Source organism: Oryx dammah, unplaced genomic scaffold, assembly GCF_014754425.2.
Source record: "Oryx dammah isolate SB20612 unplaced genomic scaffold, SCBI_Odam_1.1 HiC_scaffold_2, whole genome shotgun sequence".
In the NCBI taxonomy this organism is placed as follows: Eukaryota; Metazoa; Chordata; class Mammalia; order Artiodactyla; family Bovidae; genus Oryx; species Oryx dammah.
The window spans coordinates 87,542,207-87,565,616 of NW_024070186.1; the positions used below are offsets into that span (position 1 = coordinate 87,542,207).

At 42.5% G+C, this 23,410-nt stretch overlaps 1 protein-coding gene across 1 annotated transcript in view; it reads right to left on the reverse strand.

Annotated features, from left to right (window-relative positions):
• Positions 1 to 23,410, reverse strand: part of LOC120870563 (kalirin-like) — a 124,658-nt gene that overhangs the window by 12,380 nt on the left and 88,868 nt on the right. The window contains exons 19-25 of the mRNA XM_040250319.1: positions 16,509 to 16,536; positions 15,720 to 15,891; positions 14,234 to 14,355; positions 13,441 to 13,572; positions 11,784 to 11,948; positions 9,913 to 9,991; positions 587 to 787 (exon numbers count right to left, since the gene is read on the reverse strand). Coding sequence (XP_040106253.1) covers positions 587 to 787; positions 9,913 to 9,991; positions 11,784 to 11,948; positions 13,441 to 13,572; positions 14,234 to 14,355; positions 15,720 to 15,891; positions 16,509 to 16,536 — 899 coding nt within the window. The remainder of the gene's footprint in view (positions 1 to 586; positions 788 to 9,912; positions 9,992 to 11,783; positions 11,949 to 13,440; positions 13,573 to 14,233; positions 14,356 to 15,719; positions 15,892 to 16,508; positions 16,537 to 23,410) is intronic.

Below are 23,410 nucleotides of genomic sequence, written 5' to 3' on the forward strand. Positions count from 1 at the left end.
ATGCTGGGAGGGATTGGGGGCAGGAGGAGAAGGGGACACCAGAGGATGAGACACCTGGATGGCATCACCAACTCAATGGACATGAGTCTGAGTGAACTCCGGGAGTTGGTGATGGACAGTGAGGCCTGGCATGCTATGATTCATGGGGTTGCAAAGGGTCGGACACGACTGAACAACTGAACTGAACTGAACTGATAGCAGTAGACAGATGCACAAACTCTTCTCTTTCATTTCAATTTCACCCCTGTCAATGAGCCCATTGCCAATAAGCTTTTCCTAAACTGCCCAGCCCAAGAGCCCATAAGAGATAGAAGATGAAAACTGGAGTGAGACAGATGTGGGTTCAAGTCCCAGCTTCTCCATTTCCTAGTTTTAAGGAGCTACTTTTAATAAACTTCCTTATCTCTGATTTTCTGATCTATAAAATGGGAATCACCTTTTTATACAATGGAGGGGAGAGTGCATGTTACATACAACACTTTGTAAGCTAGAGGCATTGTATGAAATGTAACTGCCATTTCCATTGTGAGCAAGAAATAAGCCAAACAGCTGGGGACCGTGTTCAAGAGATGATACTGGTACTTACAGTTCCAAAATGAGAATGTAGGAAGTGGGGGACTCATAGGTGTCATGGAGAGTGATGTACTGGGGGTGTTGCAGGTGCTGAAGCAGGGCAGCCTCGTGGGCAGCCTGCTCCTTTTTCTTCATTTTTTTGCTAACAAATTTCACAGCGACATCTTTGCGAGTAGCTTTGTGAATGCACTTCTTTACTATGGAGAACCGGCCTCTGGAAAACAAAAGGGAGAAAGTGTTTTGCCAAGATTCCTCAATCAACTAGATATCATTTTATTCAAGGATGGGAGAAGTTTTATCTGAAGTGGTTAGACAGTAACATTTTATTATTATAGAAATCTACTTTTTTTGCATTTTTTAACTATAACATTATCATTCAGAATTGTTAACTATAATATTATCTTTCCTTTCTTAGCATTTGAGGGTTCTCCAAGATACAAAATACTAAATAACATTTTTAGTCAATGAACATCAACTACAAGTTCAGTTTCCTGAACAGAGTATATTTCTATAAAATACAACTGTAAGAATATCAAAGAAGGAGGAATTCTGCTCTATGATAATTTCAAAACATTTTCTAAAGAGGTAATTTTTTTCATCTTATTTTTATATTTCTTATCCTTTTGTTACAGAAAGTTTCCTATATATACAAAAGTAGAGAGAAGAGTGTAACAGATCTTCTATGTACCCAGCAGCCGGTATCAACAATTGTCAACATTTTGCCAAACTTTCATCTATTCTTTACCTATCTCCTGCCTGTTTTTTTGTTTTGTTTTGTTTTTCTGGAGTGTTTTAAGTGCATGTTATTTCTCACATAAATATTAAGTTTGCATCTCTAGTTTGACAAGGACATTTAAAAATATATCACCACCACTCCATTTTCACATCTAACAAAATTAACTACAGCTAAATTAGACAGACTGATTCCCAGACTCACCTATAGGCCTATGGAAGGTAGTAAGAAAGTAATACAGAAGGAGAAACTGGTTGGCAATGGAAGGAGAGAGAGAGGGAGGGTTGAAGAGGTGACAAGGCAGAAACATTCAGAATCTGTCCGTGAGGGGCCCTAACCCAAGAGTAGGGGAGTGAGAAGTCCTAGGGCAGTCCACTCATCTAGTGGAAATGAATGCATCAGATATCATGGCAACCACTAAGACTGTCCAGATGACTCCTTGACCTGGCTCTGTGTTCACTAAGCAACTTCCTGACAATAACTTTTTTCACTATAAATTTTCCCCAAAGAAGAGAAGGCCCTAATTAACAAGCAAGTATTAGACAAATATTAATTGAATGCCTATTACCTGCCAGACATCAGTCTTGGCATAGTGAACAAGTATTTGGCCAAACTGGCAGTTCTATTTTACATTATCAAGTAATAAGTTGCCATCCTGGGTTTTAACAGCACTCTCTCATTTGTTTCCTATAGGTCACTCTTTCCAGAGGACTTTAAATGGAGGAAAACAACTGATTGCTGAAGAGAGATCTGAATTGGTGGTTATATCACAGTATTGCTACCTTAATTTTTAAAATATATTTTGTGTTTATCAATGTTATGCATCCTTATGGTTTAAAAAGTCATTAGCTTTAGCAAAGCGTGTCATCAAAAGCAGTAATGTCTCATTCTCCATTCATCACCATTTTTCTTCCCGTAGAGGCTGTTTAACATATTTTGCTGATTTTTTAGATATTTTCTTCTATGGCACCAAGTATAGTATGTTTTGTAAAACTACTTCTTGATTTTTCAATTTTAGTTATTATCTGTCGACATCCCACTATGGAAGACGAGGTTTTAGCCTCTTTCCTTCCTTTGTCTCTACTGCATAACCACTTTTCCCATTCCCTGTCCTTCCAAGAGAGTTAGATTATAATCAATATTCAGTTTTCCCATTATTGCAACTATGTGAACTGCTGGTCACAGTTGAACCTCTAGTAAAATAAGACAATTTCTCATGTTTGTAGTCAAATGCATTCTTTAATAATTTCTGACAAAGAGTACATGGGAAATAAGTCGTTTGATATTTACATATCTAGAATATGCTTCCCTGGTGGCTCAGATGGTAAAGCGTCTGCCTACAATACAGGAGACCTGGGTTCAATCCCTGGGTCGGGAAGATCTCCTGGAGAAGGAAATGGCAACCCACTCCAGTATTCTTGCCTGGAAAATCCCATGGACAGAAGAGCCTGGTAGGCTATAGTCCATGGGGTTGCAAAGAGTCGGACATGACTGAGTGACTTCACTTCACAAAATATGCTTATTCTACACTTATAATTGATTGTTAGGTTGCTGCTGCTGCTGCTGCTGAGTCGCTTCAGTCATGTCCAACTCTGTGTGACCCCATAGACAGCAGCCCACCAGGCTCCGCTGTCCCTGGGATTCTCCAGGCAAGAACACTGGAGTGGGTTGCCATTTCCTCCTCCAATGCATGAAGGGTAAAAGTGAAAGTGAAGTCACTGAGTTGTGTCCAACTCTCAGCGACCCCATGGACTGCAGCCCACCAGGCTCCTCCGTCCATTGGATTTTCCAGGCAAGAGTACTGGAGTAGGGTGATTAGGTTAGCTGGGTATAATTCTAGGTTGAAAAAAATTTGAAGGAATTATTCTGTTGCCTTCTAACTTCTAGTGTGAATGATGATGTTAACTGTTAATACCCATAGCATTTTTATTCCTAACTCTTTGCATATGATTCTTATAAAAAATATTTAATTCTCTTTTCACTGAGATTTCTCTTACATTCTTTAGCTCAAAGACCTTTTCTATAGTTTTGCTGGCCAGAAATATTGGATTCCATCAGAATTTTAGCCTTTGCATCATCATATACTTCCACATGAATACACTTGGGGGTAAAGGAGTAAAAGAAAGAAGAAAAAGGTGAAAATAGGGATCTCATTGCTCTCTTCCTATTTTTTGGCCATAAAGATGGGTTTCTCTCAGAGATTTTGCTCTGTGGGCATGTAGGACAGTTCCCTAATTTGGCCCACCCTTGAGTCAAAGCTAGGGGATCAAAGAGAGAAAAAAACCTCAGGGCCCAGAAAAGCCACTGTCCATGTCTCTTTCAGGTATTACCCTCCCTCTCCAATCTCCCTGTTCTTAACTTTTCAGGAAGCTCAGATAGTTGCTGTTTGTATTTCATCCAGAGATGCTAGTGTAGTCAGTGAGAGCAAAGGCCACAATGCGCTTACTCCATCTTGGCCAGCATCATAAATTGGTTCATTTTAACAACTGAGGACTAGGAAGTTGTTTGGAAGCTCTGAGTTTGTGGATGGAGTCTGTCAATTTGACTCTCACTGTATGGTGAACTGCACGGACTGTTCAGTTGGGGAAAACTTCAAAGTCAGTATCTTTAAATCTTTCCTCTTGAGTTGGTCAAATTTTGCAGAGAAAGATCCTCCAACTTTCTGGCAAGAATGTGAAGCCTTGGTTTTCCACCTCTGGAAGCCTGATTGATAAGAGAACAGGGGTCCTCGGTATCTAGCATTTATATATTCTCATAAGGGTCCTGTGTCGGTGAAGCCATCCAATCATCTCATCCTCTGTCGTCCCTTTCTCCTCCTGCCTTCAATCTTTCCCAGCATCAGGGTCTTTTCAAATGAGTCAGTTCTTCATATCAGGTGTCCAAAGTATTGGAGTTTCAGCTTCAGCATCAGTCCTTCCAATGAATATTCAGGACTGATTTCTTTTAGGATGGACTGGTTTGATCTCCTTGCAGTCCAAGGGACTCTCAAGAGTCCTTTCCAACAGCACAGTTCAAAAGCATCAATTCTTTGGTGCTCAGCTTTCTTTATAGTCCAACTCTATAGGCTATACTGCTGCCTTTTTATTCCCAGGGGATAACTCTTCAGCTTCTTTAAGCTGCAATGGTGACTGTATAGTTTATTTCTGGTTAAGTATGCCACGCTCAAGTGCTCTTTGCTTCTATGAATGAGCTATAGGAGTGAAGATATTTCTTTTTTGTAATAATTACTGAAGAGCCATTTCTAACAAGATAGCCATATAGACCTAGAATTCTAGGTTTATGTGTGATGGAGAAAGCTGACTCACGTATATGACCCTGGCACAGTGGCACAGATATATTTTGTGTCTCATGTAAGTATCTACATGTCTTATTTCCATTCTGTTAACATAACAGCATTTTAAAGGATCTTCTAAAGATATGAAGACTATACTTGGGAGAGAGGAAAATCTTCAGGTTATTGGAGATGAACTTTTTAAAAAGTTGATTGCTTTGAACATTCAGATCAGAAAATTGATCTCTCCTTAAGAAATATCAAAACATCCATCTTTCAAGAGAAAAACATGCCTTAGCCTATGACTATCAACAGCAAATACAGGCTTCAGGGAGGACTTAACTGGTACATCCAGGGGACTGAGCCAGTTTCATTTAGAACCAGATGGGGATTTGATCTGCTTATTATTGGGGCACATAGTATGGTAGTGGTTTAGTCACTAAGTCGTGTCTGACTCTTGTGGCCCCATGGACTGTAGCCCACTGGGCTCCTCTGTCCATGGGATTTCCCAGGCAAGAATACTGGAGTGGGTTGCCATTTCCTTCTCCAGGGGATCTTCCCAACCTAGGGATTGAACCCATGTCTCCTGCATTGGAGGCAGATTCTTTACTGCTGATACACCATGAAGCCCTGGGGGTCATATATAGATTCACAAACTTCAGTATCATGGAGCAAACTAGATTTCAATTACCAAAATTTATTTTTGACAAAAATTGCTGTGATGAGAAACAACATATATTAGTAAAACAAACACAGGCTTAAAGTCAGGTACCCAGGGTTTGAATCCTGGCTGTATACTTACTAGTTGTGGGATCTTGAGAAAGTTACTTAACCTTCTGAGCTTGAGTTTCTTTTATTGGAAATCTACTCAAACACTACCTCATGGTGTTGTAAGGATTAGATTAAATAACTTTTGTATAATATCTGCATAGTATCCAGAGGACTATATTACTCAATAAGCATCATCATCATTCACTACCATGTAGATTTCCACTGGCTCTCCCCTCTGTTTTTCTGTTTGGCTACCTACATAAAGAAGATCAGGAAGTAGAGCTAAAGCTGGATTTTCATGAAAGGAGCTGCAACAAAAGGCAGTGAATTACACTGTGACTCCTGCCTAGGAAAATGAGAATAATGAACGTTTTCGCTCTCTCCACAACCTCTGTCACAACCACTTAGGAAATTTTATGCTTCATTGAGAAATGTCAATTAGAGATGGAGATGATACCAATAGCCCATTGCTAGTGGGTGTTCTCTTATTTACACATCACAGGAGGTGGGTGACCTGTAAGACCTACTCACATTCTCTCACTTAGACCACCTGGAGACCAATATATCACAAGCATGGACCCCTTTTTTTCCCTTATCATCAACTATTTTGTGAGACATGTGATACACTATTTTTCACTATTCTGTTAAAAGTCATATTTTTATCCTTTCATTTTTGAGAACACATTTTTCTAACTAAAGGGGAGAGAGAAAAAGAGAGACACTTGAACCCAACAATTAGTGATTATACATTCTTCTAGTCAAGGCTATGATTTTTCCAGTGGTCATGTATGGATGTGAGAGTTGGACTGTGAAGAAAGCTGAGCGCCGAAGAATTGATGCTTTTGAACTGTGGTGTTGGAGAAGACTCTTGAGAGTCCCTTGGACTGCAAGGAGATCCAACCAGTCCATTCTAAAGGAGACTAGTCCTGGGATTTCTTTGGAAGGAATGATGCTAAAGCTGAAGCTCCAGTACTTTGGCCACCTCATGCCAAGAGTTGACTCACTGGAAAAGACTCTGATGTTGGGAGGGATTGGGGGCAGGAGGAGAAGGGGACGACAGAGGATGAGATGGCTGGATGGCATCACTGACTCAATGGACGTGAGTCTGAGTGAACTCCGGGAGTTGGTGATGGACAGGGAGGCCTGGCGTGCTGCGATTCATGGGGTTGCAGAGTCGGACACCACTGAGCGACTAAGCTGAACTGAACTGAAGGAAGACATGGAACTTCTTAGGAAAATTGACCATATACTACTCATAAAGCAAGTCCCAACAAAAATCAGGGAACCAGTATCACATAGACCAAATTTTCTAACCACATGGTAATTAAATTAGAAATCAGTAGTAAGAAGATAATCTTTTAAATGGACAGATTCTTAGAAAAGTTCAGTCTTCCAAGACTGAACCAGAAAGATATAGAAATTATGAACAACCCAATTACAAGCAATGAAATTGAAGCCGTGATTAAAAATCTCTCAAAAAACAAAAGCCCAGGACCAGATGGCTTCACAAGGGAATTCCATCAAACATTTAGAGAACAGCTAATGCCTATCCTTCGAAAACTCAAAAAATTGCAGAGGAAGGAACATTGCCAAACTCATTTGATGAGGCCATCACCCTGATACCAAAACCAGACAAAAACAACACAAAAAAAGAAAACTACAGGCCAATATCACTGATGAACGTGGATGCAAAACTCTTCAACAGAATTTTAGCAAACAGAATTCAGCGACACATCAAAAAGCTCATACACCATGATCAAGTTGGGTTTATTCCAGGAATGCAAGGATTCTTTAATATACACAAATCAATGAATATGATACACCATATTAACAAACTGAAAGATAAAAATCATATGATAATCTCAATAGATGCAGAAAAAGCCTTTGACGAAATTCAGCACCCATTTATGATTATAACTCTTCAAAATATGGGCATAGAAGGAACCTACCTCAACACAGGAAAGGCCATATATGATAAGCCTACAGCAAACATTATTCTCAATGGTCAAAAACTGAAAGCATTCCCCCTAAGATCAGGAACAAGACAAGGGTGTCCACTTTCACCACTATTATTTAACATAGTTGTGGAAGTCCTAGCTAGAGCAATCAGAGAAGAAAAAGAAATAAAAGGAATCCAGATCAGAAAAGAAGTAAAGCTCTCACTGTGTGCAGATGACATGATACTGTACATAGAAAACCCTAAAGATAGTATCAGAAAATTACTAGAGCTAATCAGTGAATTTAGCAAAGTTGTAGGACACAAAATCAATACACAGAAATCACTTGCATTTCTATATATTAACAATGAAAATTCAGAAAGAGAAATTAAGGAATCAATCCCATTCACCAGTGCAACAAAAAGAATTAAATATCTAGGAATAAACCTACCTAAGGAGACAAAAGAACTGTACACAGAAAATTATAAGACACTAATGAAAGACATAAACAGACAGAGAGATATTCCATGTTCCTGAGTAGGAAGAATCAATATTGTGAAAATGACTATACTACCAAATGCAATCTACAGATTCAATGCTATCCCTATCAAATTACCAATGGCATTTTTCACAGAACTAAAACAAAAAATTTCACAATTCATATGGAAGTACAAAAGACCCAGAATAGCCAAAACAGTCTTGAGAAAGAAGAATGGAGCTGGAGGGATCAACCTTCGTGACTTCAGATTATACTGCAAAGCTACAGTCATCGAGACAGTATGGTACAGGCACAAAAATAGAATTATAGACCCATGGAACAAGATAGAAAGCCCAGAAATAAACCCATGCACCTATGGGGACTTTATTTTTGACAAAGGAGGAGAGAATATACAATGGGTCAAAGACAGCCTCTTCAATAAATGGTGCTGGGAAAACTGGACCACTACATGTAAAAGAATGAAATTAGAACACTTCCTAACATCATACACAAAGATAAACTCAAAATGGATTAAAGACCTACATGTAAGACCAGAAACTATAAAACTCTTAAAGGAAAACACAGGCAGAACACTCGATGACATAAATCAAAGCAAGATCCTCTGTGACCCGCCTCCTAGAGGAACAGAATTAAAAACAAGAGTAAACAAGTAGGATGGGATTAAACTTAAAAGCTTTTGCACAGCAAATGAAACTATAAGCAAGGTGAAAGGACATCCCTCAGAATAGGAGAAAATAATAGCAAATGAAACAACTGACAAAGGATTAATTTCCAAAATATACAAGCAGCTCATACAACTCAATGGCCAGAAAAACAAACAACCCAATCAAAAAGTGGGAAAAAGACCTAAACAGACATTTCTCCAAAGAAAACATACAGGTGGCTAGCAAACACATGAAAAGATGCTCAACATCATTCAGTATTAGAGAAATGCAAATCAAAACTACAATGAGATATCACCTCACACCTGTCAGAATGGATGGCCCTCATCAAAAAACCTACAAACAATGCTGGAGATGTAAATTGATACAGCCACTAAGGAAGACGGTATGGAGATTCCTTAAAAAACTGGGAATAAAATCACCGTATGACCCAGAAATCCCACTCCTAGGCATATACCCTGAGGAAACCAAAAAGACACATGTATTCCATTTTTCATTGCAGCACTATTTACAATAGCTAGAACATGGAAGCAACCTAGATGTCCATCGACAGATGAATAGATACAGAAGTTGTGGTACATATACACAGTGGAATATTACTCAGCCATAAAAAGGAATGCATTTGATCAGTTCTGATGAGGTGGATGAACCTAGAACCTATTATACAGACTGAATTGAGTCAGAAAGAGAAAGATAAATATCATATTCTAGCACATATATACGGAATCTAGAAGAATGGTACTGAAGAACTTATTTACAGGGCAGCAGTGGAGAAACAGACATAGAGAGTAGACTTATGGACATGGGGAGAGGGGAGGAGAGGGTGAGATATATGGAGAGAGTAACATGGAAACTTATGTTACCATATGTAAAATAGACAGCCAACGGGAATTTGCTGTATGGCTCAGGAAACTCAAACAGGGGTTCTGTATCAACCTAGAAGGGTGGGGTGGGGAGGGAGATGGGAGGAAGTTTCCAAAGGGAGAGGGTATATGTATACCTATGGCTGATTCATGTTGAGGTTTGACAGAAAACAACAAAATTCTGTAAAGCAATTATCCTTCAATAAAAATAAAAAGAAAAAAAGATAATTAAAAAAAATCTCACACATTTGGACATTTTAAAAACATTTCTACAGTTGGGTCAAAGAGAAGAATCATAATTGAAGGATAAAGTACTTAGAGCTGAACAATGAAAATGCCACAATCAGAACTCTGGATGTAGCTAAATTGTACCCTGAAGAGAAGACTGAGCCTTAAATTCTTATGTTAGAAAAGCAGAAAGGCTGAGAACTTCAACTTAAGCTAGAAAAAGAACCATAGAACAGACACATAAATAGTCTAGTTTTTTCTTGGTATAGAGAAAACGCACTTAGTGAAAGAAACAAAAGACAAGAAAAAAGTCATGTTCATGATGTGATGTTGTTAAGTGTTCATAAACAAAGGAACAGAAAACTGGGTCATTACCTTCCAATTTCATTCAGCTCAGTATAAGCTGAATCAAAATTTTCCTTCCAAGAAATGGTGGCACCATCAGCAGCAGCGTCTTTGAAAGAGAAAGGATCCATTTATCATACTGAGGAAGTCATACAAGAGGGACGAAAAGGTTAACAGAAAAGCTCCAACATCACCCCCAAAGCAATTCTCATGGCTAAATATGGGATCTAACTCAGTGGGAAAATACCACAATTCTCTGAAATGTTATCTAAAAAAAAATACTAGCCAAGGGGAAACTGATATGACAGAATCAGACTCCCCATACTACCTCCATAAATGAAGGGAAAACTTGGAACAATCAGAAATGTAACTTCTGGATGTTTTCAAATAGAAATCTGGCAGCAAAAATTAAGAGGGAGAAAAAAAAAAAACAACACACTTTGAAAGGCCTAGAAAAGCCAGTGAGAATCAGGGCTGTAGGAAGGACGCAGCAGAGAGGAAAGGGGAAGAGTTATAAAGCCAAGAAAGGAACATGCAGAGAGCAGGCTGAAAACTGCTCATTCTCACCCCTTTATTCTCTGCATTAACGAGCCTATCTGGTATACTGAATGATTTAGCTTTACCCCAAATATATTAATGCACCTGGCATAATCTTTGGTGGCACTATCTTGTTTGATACGTTAACTCCCTGGCAGTGATTTATACACACACACACGCACGCACGCGCGTGCACACACACACACACACACACAAGCAACAACTGCAACATTTGTGTTGTCTGCTGGGGAGCAAGGCTGGCAACAGGAAGCAAAGCAGAAGCAGTGGTCATCCCAGATGGGACTCAGGGGGCAGCTGGGAGAAGAGCAGTCAAGCTGCGGCACGTCGCTTTTGACCCTGGCCATCTCAGTCTGCCCATAGCACAGCTGGGTTGAGGCTGGACTTGGCTTACCCACAGAGTTCTGAGGAAATAAAGAACCAGGACCACGGTTTCCCAGTGAGTCACAGGCCCCTCGGGAGCAGAGCGGAGCCCGGCTGGCAGTGGGGAGGGCCTGGGGAGCATTTCCGGAGTTAACCGTAGGGGTGGGGGGAGGTTGCAGCCCGGGGGTCCTAGAGGGTCCACAGCCCCTCTGGAGACTCCGGGATGCCCTTGACCTAAAGACACAAGTTCACTGTCTTTTAATTTCAGTGACCTCCTCTCCTTATCCCACGCAGCCCATTGTCCTGCACTGCCCCAAACTTCACTATTGGGAGATTTCTTACAAAATGTCCCACGGACCAAGATGGCTTGGTGAATTCACGAATAGAGGGGGAAAAAAAGAACCAGGTTTGTAAAATACTCAAATGCAGCTAGTTAAATGCATATCTTAGTCATTCAACGCATCTACATAAAAATGTATCCACCCTGAAAAAAAGGAATTCTGGGAGGGCTGGGGGTGGAGAAATGATACTCATTTTAACTCCAACCTTTGAGCAAGTGGCTTTCCTTTCCCCGTTTTAAATTGGTGAGTGGGGCTGTCACTAATTCTGTGAGGTGCACTTAGGCTGGCAGGGGTTTCCAGGGAAGAGGAGGCTTGGAGTTTCCATCACAGAAGAGGAACAAGTAGTACCCACGGGGCTCATGGTTCCTGCCTGCCCCTCTAGGTGCCTGGCAGCACACACCGATGCCCAAGACCAGGACCAGGGCAGACGTGGGTGGCAGATCCAACGTGAGCCCCATACTTTACGGAAACACTCTTCATCAGGCCTCTGAAATGCTACTTGCAGAAGCCGACAAGCAAATCCAGGTCACCTCTAGCTCAGTGGCCCAGCAGGCCAGTGGGCTGCCAGGGCCAGTGAGTTTATGACAGTCGGCCAGTTGTCTTGTCTTCACCACCAGGGTGCTGGGTGTGGCTGGGACTCACCGTACTCTGGAAGTCGCACGAATTCTGAGGGCTCGCTGGGAAGGCTGATCCCCCAGGGGTTACTGGCACTGACTCTGAACTGATATGGACTCCCAGGACTGAGGTCTTCAATGACAAGGTAGGTGTCCAAGGTCGACGCTACTGACTGCTGCCAGGCCTGGGAACCTAGGGCACAATTTTCGAGGAGTGGGAAAGAGAAAAGGCCAGAGGGACATTGTTTCAAAGACCTTCAGCAAACAATGAGAGGAAAAATGACACATTCCATTTAAGGGACAGTTGTTGCTGCCTCGGGCCTTGAAAGCCTGTTGGCTAACTGTGGCAGGTCTGGGGTCAATTTCTTGAGACTGAATGCCTCATGAGTGGTGTTGAAGCAGCTGGCCTGCAGAGTCTGCTCATTTCCAAAGGGGCGTGTGAGAGAGTGAGAGAGCATGACGAATTTACAGAGGAACACACAGCACACTTTCAACAAGGCCAGAAAAATATATGGTTCGTTAATAACAAAGTGAGAGAAAACAGGCATTTCAAAATGGAAACAGAATGGAAACGAACATGTCCTGGGCACCATGGACATGTAAAATACTGTGGAAGGAGTCCACCCATAATCTGCTCATTCCACGTTGTCACTTAAATCCACAGAAGCCCCGTGAGATCAGGAGCATTCGTCTCACATAAAGTGACCGAGGCTCAGAAAGATTAGATAACTTTCCCAAGAGAACTTAGTTCATAAGATGAACTATGTATGACCTGAAGAATGCCAAGGGAAATACAGGCTTGGAGAGACTTGTCTCTCAGCTCAGCAACAATGCCTTTGTGCTGAGTTGAGAGACAGAGTGAAAAGCTAAACAAAGAGGTGGACAAATATTTTTATAACTGCAGAGGGTCTCTTTAAGAGAAGAAAGAAGGGTGAAAAGAAGAGCAACAGAGAGCAGAGCAAAGCAAAGGATTCTGGTTCCAGGTGTAAACCGTTGCTTTCAATTCAGGTGTGGATTCATCACCTGGTTCAGAGAGTGCTACTAACAATTAGAGCTACCTGGCAGCTTCTCATTTCAATGAATTCTTCTTGATAACATTTGTTCCTAACTACTAAGGATATGTATGCACTCTTAGTGTGTAAATGTAACAAGGTTAAAAATGGAACAATTTAAAAAGTGATCTCTAAATTTATACAGTGATCTCTAAGTTTTGTCTGGGGTAAAGATGAGGGGTGGGGTGGGCTGGAGCCTTGCTTTTGCTCTCCTAGTTACTACTCTGGAAGAAAGATCACAGATTAGCAAACTATTAATAGAGAGCTGGGTTCTCATGCCAGCTCTGCCTCTTACGAACCCCAGCTTCATGCTTCTTAACTTTCTTTAAGCTTTAGCCTCCTCATCTGTAAAATGGGCTTGATTGTCCCTGTCTGTGTGATCAGGCTTGTTAAGTAGGTAAGAGCAGGCAAAGGTACTTTGCCACCTGCCATGAGTCATTATCATTTTGGCAAAAAATCTTGCTCGGGGTTTGAGATCAAAGGCAGCTGAAGCCTGGCCTGAGGCCTTGGTGGTGAGTTGGAAGATATGAGAAGGGACAGCTGATGAAAGGCATGGAAGCAGACAGTGTTATGACTCCGAAGGACCTCCTTAAGAGAGAGAAGATGGAAGAGGAGGCAGGGGAGGCCGCACACCTTCCTCTCTGTACTCCACGGTGTAACCGGAAATGGTGCAGTTTCCCGTGCTGGATGGGGGCAGCCAGCGGAGGATCACAGAAGTGCAGCTTCTCTCTTGGGCAATGGGGCGGTTAGGGGCCGCTGGAACACCTGCGGGACAGAAATTAGGGTCAAATGCCATTTCTGCAGAACTTGGCATTTATGCCAAGGCTGCAACTCACCTAGGGCATGTGACCTAACCTTTACCTCCTATGTTTCCTGTGGCCTTGCGCACCAAGTGGTACACCTTTCCTAGGCTAAGGGAGACTTGGGAGACACACCTTGCTGTCGGAATTCTTCCTTGGATGAGATGCTGCATACTGGACAGACAGCTCAGTGAGAGAACTGTGCTGTAGGAGGCATACAGTAGGGCCTGGACAGCTCTTATCAAAGATTCATTCTGTTCCCATTTGCTGCAATCTTGTTTCGGAACTTTCACAATGGCCCTCTTCTTCCCCAGGTCTCAGGGAGCCCTTATAATGTCCAGTTAAAATGTTTGACTAACACAAACTCATATAAAGTAGAATGGTGGTTGTCAGGGGCTGAGGGGAGTGTCGGGGAAGTGGAGATACTTTGTTTCAAGGGTGCAGAGTTTCAGCTTTATAAAATGAAGAGAGTTCTGGAGATGGGTTACACAACAGTGTGCGTGTACTTCACACTACTGCACAGCACACTTGAAGTTGGTGAAGATGGTGCATTTTATGTGTATTTTACCATAATTAAAAATGAACATTAAAGCACAAGAAATGTTTGACTAACAAAGAAACTGTACCTTGCACTTTAACAGTAGCAGATGTTGACGCAGTACCGTGGTCGTTTGCAGCTATGCAGGTATAGATACCGCTGTCTTGGGGCATCAGATTGCAGATTTTCAGGGTGATTTCCCCAGAATCACTAGGGACATGAAAAAAGGATGTCCTTCAAACACCAGTTTGTAACCACTAGTTACAATCAACTAGTAAAGGTACAAGGTGTGCTGAGCTGAGTCCTTTGGACCAAGGTCTAGTCCCTGCTTGTTATCTTCTTACATACCTTAGCTGAGCACCTTGCCCTCTATCTCCCCAATTCCATAGAGAGGAAGAAAATTCTTGGCATGCCTATCTCTCAAGTTGGTTGTAAATGAGGGATAGTAAAGGAGTAAAATGAGATAAGACTTAGAACATGGTTTGAAATAAAGTCCTATACAAATACTTATCCCCAATGTTATTACTACCTAAAATATTTGGTCCTAAAATACTTTCAGTCCATAAGCAATAACAAGTGGTACAAAAAAATGGAAAGACTAAAGAATGAAAATGTGCTAGTCCACATTCTATATGTGGCACCCTCAAAATAATCGAGTGACTTAAGGCAAATTCCTTCGCTAAATAACTTTCCCAGTAGTTCCAGCCTGGGGTTCAGGACATTAAAGAACTGCTCTGAAAAGGTTAAACCCAGAGGTCACAGTCAGTCCCACTTCCTCCTCACTGGTTGTAACATAACATGGTAATCTTCATGACCCTTGCCACACACTGACTCTCATCCTAAGCTCCCTGGGTCCACTGATATTTTAGGATCAGGCCATGGAGTCTCTGCTGGGAATATCATTTCACACGCAAAAACATTAAGCTAAAGGATGAAGTGTCTTGATCCTAGCTGTTTCTTCCATAAATGTTTTTTAAGCATCTAGGGCTTGTTACTGCTTGTCCTATGTAAGCAGCATTGTGCAAGAAAGTTCTTAAGTAGTGGGGCTTCCCTGGTGATTGAGAAGTAAAGAATCTGCCTGCAATGCAGGAGAACCAGGTTCAACCCCTGAACCAGGAAGATCCCCTGGAGAAGGGAATGGCAACCCACTCCAGTATTCTTGCCTGGAGAATCCCATGGACAGAGGAGCCTGGTAGGCTACATACACTCCATGGGGTTGCAAAGAGTTGGACACGACTGAGCGCCTAACACTTTCACTTTTGGTTCAACCAAGTTTGATTTTATAGCCTTTGTGTGGAAGCATACTTGTGGCTGGATTTTCTGTTTTCTATTGCACATTTTGGAGTAAGTCATTATTTTTTTCCTTCTAAGAAAATTGTTCTTAATGGAGGAATTGAGTATATCACTGTTTCACAGGATCCCAAGGGCCACAAAGGGTCTGTGCTAGAATAGGTTCCAGGGCAGCTCTTCTCAGAGAGACTAAGTAACCTGAACAGGAAATGCACTCCAGACTTAGCCTCTGGGTACTGCAGAGGTGTGGGGAGCTGCGGTGCTGATGCGGGGCTGCTGCTTACCAGGAGGAGACGGTGTATGTAGCTGAGCTGTTGTCAGTATCAAGGAGGTTCTGGTCTGGACCCTTCCAAGTGATGGTGGGCTTTGGCCGCCCACAGACTTTGCACTGCAGAGTCACTGTGTCCCCAAGCAAGCAGGTCACATCCACTAAGGGCACGAGGAATTCTGGCGCCACTGTGGTCAAATCAACATGATGTAAATTTGCATTATTCAGAAGAAACAGAACAATTATTTTATAACGCAACCCTCTCACTCCCCACCCACGCTGTGTAATGATTCGAATAATCTTCAGCTTAACAGCGCAGTCACTTGTGTCCTATGAAAAAGTATTTTTAAAGTACCGTCCCATGTTAAGTCGGTTCAGTCGTGTCCGACTCTGTGTGTGACCCTATGGACCGTAGCCCACCAGGCTCTTCTGTCCATGGGATTCTCCACGCAAGAATACTGGAATGGGTTTCCATTAATAAATGTTGAGTTTTAGAAAAATTAGGAAATATAGATTTTAAAAAAAGAGAAGACAGTCTCCATTATGTCATCACTCAGAGGTTCCTGTGAACAGTCTGGTATATATCCTTTTAGATTTTATAGAAATATAGCTTTTCTTACAAAACGTGGATCCTATTATACACATTGCAAGCTGTGGTCTTTTTTACCCCACTGTTTCTCTTAAACATTTCCTTGTCTGTAAGCACAGGACTACATGACCACTGTTTAAAGATGCTACCTCAGCGCTGGATTTGCCATAAATTAGCCAGTCCCTGTGTAGTCAATTCTGTCACTTTTTAACTCACCTTCTTGGATGAAATTTGGATTTAAGATCTGAAAAACACAAAGAAACAGAAAGTTGCTTAAATCCTAAGCTACTTAAAGAGAACAGGAGACTCCTCGTAGTGACCAAAATGAAAGTAGTTTGGGGCGAGAAGCCTTGAGCCCAGCCGCTGTAGTTTGTGGCCGTGGCACTACAGCAGCGACAACAAGGGCACCTCCTTTACCCTCCCCTCTGCTCTGTTCACACTCCCTCTGGGCAGCTGGGGCCCCAGGCAGGGCTACTGTGACTGCAGAGCTGGCCTCGCTGGCCTCCGTCACTTGCTCTTCCTCCCTATTGTATGCACGAAAACCCATTCTCCTCCACCGTGACATTCACTCAGGCATCCTGATGGCACTGATTCTTCCCAGCATTGGGAATATTCAAAAATAGAGGAACTGACATCTATTAAAGTGGAAAGGTGCTGGACAAGAATCCAGTCATTTCCTCCCAGCAGCTAAATGCAGAGTTTGACTGGTTGAGGGGAAAGGAAAGTTCCACTTCTTCATCCTGCCCTCCCAGAACTCCTCCTGTGGCCCAAGTCTCCATAGGCAGCTTGAAAACCACAGAACTGCCCTCCTGGCTGCCTAGGTGAGGAAACGGAGACTTGGGCTGCCCTAGTGACCTGTCTGGTCGTAGGCTGGTTGGTGGAGGCCCTGCTGTTGCCCTTTGTACATACCAAGCTGTCTGCCATGTGACAACATGGAGCTCACAGAAGGGAAAACCTTCCAGTCCACTGGCCATTACCTCTTCTTGAGAAGATGATTGCCTTGATTTCTCTCCCATCTTTTGTATGACCTCTAATCCTATAGTCTAGGTCACAAAGCTGGGTGGGGTGAGCAAAACCTGGGCTACAGAGTAGAAGAGGCGGGGGCTCACTTCTTTTGTTTTATGTGATTTTATCCTAGTCATTTAAACTTTACTACCATTACTTTCCTTCATTATAAACTGGGGATAAATAATACCTAGTACAAAGTGTTATCATGAAGATTAAATGACACCATGTATCTTGCACAATGCTTGACAAGTATTCAATGACTATTTAAATAAAGATTATCTAATTCTAGTCATCTCCCTTCTGCTAAGAGGCCTATTGTTGCAGTGGCTTATCTCTAATAGTTTATCTTGCAAAATTCTTCTTTACTTCATAATGAAGGCAGGAAGCTTGTGTGCCTGGCAAACTGCCCACTGGGGCAGTCACACTTATCTCCCTGATTTATCCAAGTCACAGGTCAACTCGGTTTCTGTGTGGTTTTGCCTTATACAGGCATCCATCAAGCCCTTTGGAAAAAGATATTCCTCCTCTGAGTTCCTCTCTGCAAACATTTTGCCTGCGAGTACCACTCAGGCTTTTCATGAAACAGGCTGCAGGAAACTGCTGTAATGCTTCGTCCTGGAGCTGAGTGTCTCAAGATTCTGACCACCACAGGGCTCTCTGCTAGTCTCCAAGGCCGCTCACACCACTGCCCTGCCTGCTTTTAAACCAGTGGTTCTCACTCCTTGACCCAGGTGGCTTTAAAAACACACAAAAACCCAATGCCTGGGCCTTATGCCTAGAAATTCTCTTTTAATTGGTTGGGATCAGCAGTTTTAAAACACAGGTGAATCAACATGCAGCCCGTTGAGGAAGGCTGCTAAAAGTTACCCTCAATCCAAGGAAACCAATCTCGGATAGACCCGTTTCCTGCCCCGGAGGTTTTTCTGGGTGTGGTGGGGGATGCATGGGGCATATGGTAAAGGGACTGCTTTCCCCACACTTTGGAAACCCCATCTACGTGAGGAGACCCCAGACCATGGTAGGAGGAGTGTGAAGAGTTGCTCCAGTTGACAAGGCACCTAAGCCACCAGTGCCCTTGATGGGCAGCACGGCATCACGTGCAGGGGCGGCTAAGGGAGCCGCAAGTTGATCTGCCTGGCTTAGGTGGAGCTGGAGGATGACATGGGATCAGTCATTTCACAGTCAAGGAAAACTAGGAATATTTCCTAAACGTTAACAGTGGTTTTCCCAGGGTGATGAGATGGTGGGTGGCTGTCCCCCCACTCAAAAAATACTGCTTGCTTCTCTCAGTTCAGTCCCTCAGCCGTGTCCGACTCTTTGTGACCCCATGGACTGCAGCACACAGGATGGTGTAAGATTTTGTGGATACAGAGATACTAAGACATAGGCTCCGACCTCAGAATTTATAAAACATCGGAACATTGGGTGATTTTTTTTTTCTTACATGGGCTTTCCAAATATTCTTCAGTCATTATGTTTCACTTTTGTAATAAATTTTTAAAGGAAAAAATGGTTTGGTCAGAGGTATTAGACTGTAAGCTCTTAAAAAACAGGAACCATGTTATTCATCTTTGCACCTCAGGCCTCTGGCCCCCAGTGTGCCACGTAATGGGCATTTAATACACGTTGGTTGAATGAATACTTGATCTATGTCACATTTCAGTTCTTCCATGAATTTAGGACTGATTTATACATAAAATCTGGAAACAGGACCAAAAGATCTATAACATAATTACTCCTGTGTATAATGCTAATAATATTTGACTGGAGTCAGCTTTTAAACACAATAGAATGCAAACTTTTTAAAAAAATTTAAAAACAATAAAATCCATGGCCTCTGAGAGAGTAGGGTCTTAGGAATATGGGATGCATAAGGGATTGTAAACTCTAGGAGCAGACAGAGTATGTAGTAACCAGACACACTCTCTCGCCTTGAACAACATTCCCAAGCAACTGAAGCCTCAGTTTAATCTGTAAACTGGGGATCATAATGTCCATTTGGAAAGCTGTTTGACTGAAGGGCTCAACCTATTTGATGATGATTTACTGAGCTTACCATGGGTTAAGTGGTGGTGGCCAGCAGGGGGCGAGGCAGAATGCCCACTACCCTCGAGCCAATGGTCTAGTGGGAAAGATGGAATTAAATGACATGCAGTGTCTAGGACGGTGCTTGGCTGTCAGTAACCACCCTTCAAGGAACATGAAGCACTGGCCTCTCCCTCCTCCTACCCCAAATCAATCAGAAGGATTTGACTCTAGGGTCAAAAAGATTTGGGAATGCTGCCAGCTTTGTTCAATGGCCTGTATTTCCCATCCTGATGGGAATCCACAAGGGAGCAAGACACTTAGTCCACTCCAGGAGTCTCAGAGAGCTCTCAAATGGCAGTTTCCTAAGTTACAAACATTTAAGTGGGGTTTCATAAACCTACACTGTGGCAGTGCTTTATAAACATCCCAAACTGCTGCTTAGAGAGTTTACCTTATTCCCCTTTCTTGTCACAACCCCAACTGTGTTAAGTATATTATTAAACACAGCAAGCATTGTTTAAAAAGAAAATCCTCCTAGCTTTGGTGTAGACCTTAGTGGGGACTTTGGAGAGAAAGGCTGCCAGTACAGCTTAACTGCAGGTTCTTTATCTGGAGGCAGCTTGTGGAAGGCATCTCTTTTCATGCCGCTGCCCTTTGGCCGGCCCAGGTGTTGCTGATAATGGTAATACCATCACTGATTTGTTTAGCCTTTCATAGTTGGCACAAACTACTCAGACTCCTTCATTTGTTCCTCCAAAGCCCTGGGAGAAAGTGCTGAGCAGTTACTTATTCCCATTTCCAGAGGAGACAGGGAAGTTAAGTGTAACAGCACAGAGATAGTGATGGGGAAATGGCTCCCAGAGCTTTTTCCACCCTGGCGTTCAGTGCAGAGGCAAGGTCTTGGGAAAAGCATCGGGAGACTTTGTCATCAGTGTCAAAGGACTGCCTGCTGACCTTTGCTCCATGTCCCATCTCTACCCAGTTCTCCTCTACAAACTTGTCCAGCAAGAACAAAGAGCCTGAAAAAAAAATCCATCCTAATGTTTTTTTCTGACTCTGGATTATACCCATAGGGGATTCCTTCCTTTTTTTTTAAATTTTGAAGCAAATCAGAGTATTGACTGGAGGAGGGTCATGACAACCTTTCATCCCGTAGCTTCATATTTATCTGTGGTTCCCTATGGACCACAAGGCCCATGTGGGCAAGGGCCATGTTTCATTCACCGTCATCGCCTCAGAGCCTAGCACAATACCTGGCACACAAGCGTTCCATTGCTATTTGTCAAATCAATGAAAAACTGAAATGATAGGGAGGAGAGTTGAGAAAAATGCCTTGGCGTGAACTCGGAGTGTTTTTCTATTTCCATTTATCTGGAACATGGCTGGTTCTGAAATCTCATCAGTCAGTCACGATCTGAGATTTAGCCGACAGTGATCTTCCCCTCTTCCCTGCTCTTCCAGAGGTGGGTCCCTTTGGCTCTGATCATGCGCTGCCATCTGTCAATACATCTCCCCTGCATGTTAAGAGCCCCACCAGACTTGTGAACCCTTTTGAAGCCATAACCTGTTCATGTATTTTATGTACTCTTTGTCATGTTGCTTGACATAGCAGAGCGAGTAGAATTTGTTAAATTAACTGAGGTCACTCAATGAGTTTAGACTAGAACTTGGGTTTCCTTTCCATTAGACACTACCTTGTCTAATGATCACAGGTGGTGTGGGACAGGACCTGAGGTAACAGACTGGGACACGAAGGGTTAATTATAAGGTGCACACATTTCTTGAAACCTAATGTTTTCCTTCCTCAGAAACAGTCTGGGAGTCCATGTAAAGTGACGGAGGGGCAGGGGAAGAGATCTGGATTCCAAAATGGAAGCGGAGGTGGAGGGAAGGTGACGTTGTTTATATGAAATGCACGTTCTCTCTCTGAGAGACCAAACTTAAGGAGGAGGAGGCTGGTATAGACCATGCGGGAAAGGGCTGGTTAGGAATCCGGTTGTGTATGAACAGCAGAGGGCAGCAGGTGGTAGTGGGTCCTCCTGGAACCACCACAATCCGGTTCATCAGCAACTCAGTTTCTTCCTTCTGGAGAGAATTCCAATTGTTTTCTTGATTTTACTTTCAAATGGGAGGGTAGTGAAGTAACAGGAAAGAATTACAGGTGAAATCAACCATCAATGAATAATAAGCTGAGCTTTGAGCAAATCTGGAGTTTATTTTTCTTGCCAGTCAGTGTCCAAGGTTCTGACTCCAAGACCTGAGCGTGAGGATGAAATCCCATCTGTCTAGAAGACCAGGTGTCAAACGACTCCAGAAGAAAAATACCTCTTTCTTCTAAATCCCTCATCACCTCTCACAAAACACAGTTCAAAACTATACATCGAGAATGTCGATGGAGTCAAAATAGTCAAATAAAACTCAAACCAAAGGTCCTAAACTCAACTCAGAGCTACCTTGAGTGAAACAAAATTCCATTCTCTGCCTCCTCCTTCTCTTAGTGCTTATGTCAAGCGAGTCCGTGTTCCAACAAGGAAAGAAAGGGATTTTTAGGTGATGAATAAAATGGACAGATAACAGAAAAACAATGACTAAAAGTTGAGGGTATGATTTCTGGTTTGGATGTTTAGCCCTTCATTTTTCCAATCTGGTGAAACCAGACACAATATTCTATTTTTTTTAGCAAACATTTCTCTAAATATTTAGAAAATATTCCTATTTCTTCTCATTTCTAAGAGGATATAAGCTGCAATTTAAAAAATACATAAATGCAACACAATCCCAGACAACAGAATTCTCTTTGAACTATTCTTACCTCCCAAATATTTTCATTATCAGTTGGTTCTAAGTACTTTTCCTTCAACCATGATTTTTTCCTTTGACCCAATTTTAATAGAAATGCTTTTAAATTTACAAATATATGAAATTAAAAAAATTATCTTCTTGTTCCTAGTTTCTACAAGACTGATTCCTTGATTTTCACTGGGATTTGCTTTATGGGTAGTACATGGTTGATTTTCACAAAAAGTTCCATGTGTTCCTGAGAACACATAAGCACTAACTCCTGGGTAGAGTTATGAGTGTCTATGTGTGGAGCACATTGTTTTATGGGGATTTCTAGTCCAAAGTGAAAGTGAAAGTCAAACCAGAAATCATACCTCAGTCTTGTCCGACTTTTTGCAACCCCATGGACCATAGAGTCCATGGAATTCTCCAGGCCAGAATACTGGAGTGGGTAGCCTTTCCCTTCTCCAGGGGATCTTCCCAACCCAGGGATCGAACCCAGGTCTCCTGCATTGCAGGAGGATTCTTTACTAGTTGAGCCACAAGGGAAGCCCAAGAATACTGGAGTGGGGAGCCTACCCCTTCTCCAGGAGATCTTCCCGACCTAGGAATCGAACTGGGGTCTCCTGCATTGCAGGAGGATTCTTTACCAACCATGAGGGAAGCCCCTTCTAGTCCAAATCCCTCTCCTATTCTTCAAGCTTTAAGAACATTGTGTTCTCAAAAATAAAAGGGATAAAAATATGACTTACACAGAATAATGAAAGAAGATCCCTTGTCTCACAAAATAGTAGAGGAGAAAGGAACTAAAAGGTGGTTTATGGTGTGCACATACTGGTCTCTGGTGTTCGTGAGGACGGGGCTGGGGTTGCATTGGTGGTGTTATCCTTTCCCTTCTGTAACTCATGTTTCCAATGTGGAATCTACAATCTTGACTTCGAATATTCAAAATCTCTATGCATGGTGTCCTGAGGTCTCATCCCTTAATGATTTGACCTTGATCATATTCTGATCCCTCAAACCTCTTTTACTGGGGAAACAACCTCCCGGAGTCTGTGGACCCTCAATAGGTTACGATGTGCTCTGAGGACAAGGGCCAGAGGAAGGCCGATTTGTGGATTCCCACGCCCCGTGCCTCTTCCCTGAGGTCCCTGAGCTGAACACGCAGTTGCTGTCGTCCCTGTTTTCCCTTCCAGTCATTCCCTGCCTTTCACTAGCGCTCCTCTCTCTCCCTGTTCTGCCCCTTAGGGTTGGGTATTTGCCACCTTCCACTTTAGCCTACTACAACAGCCCTCCAATGG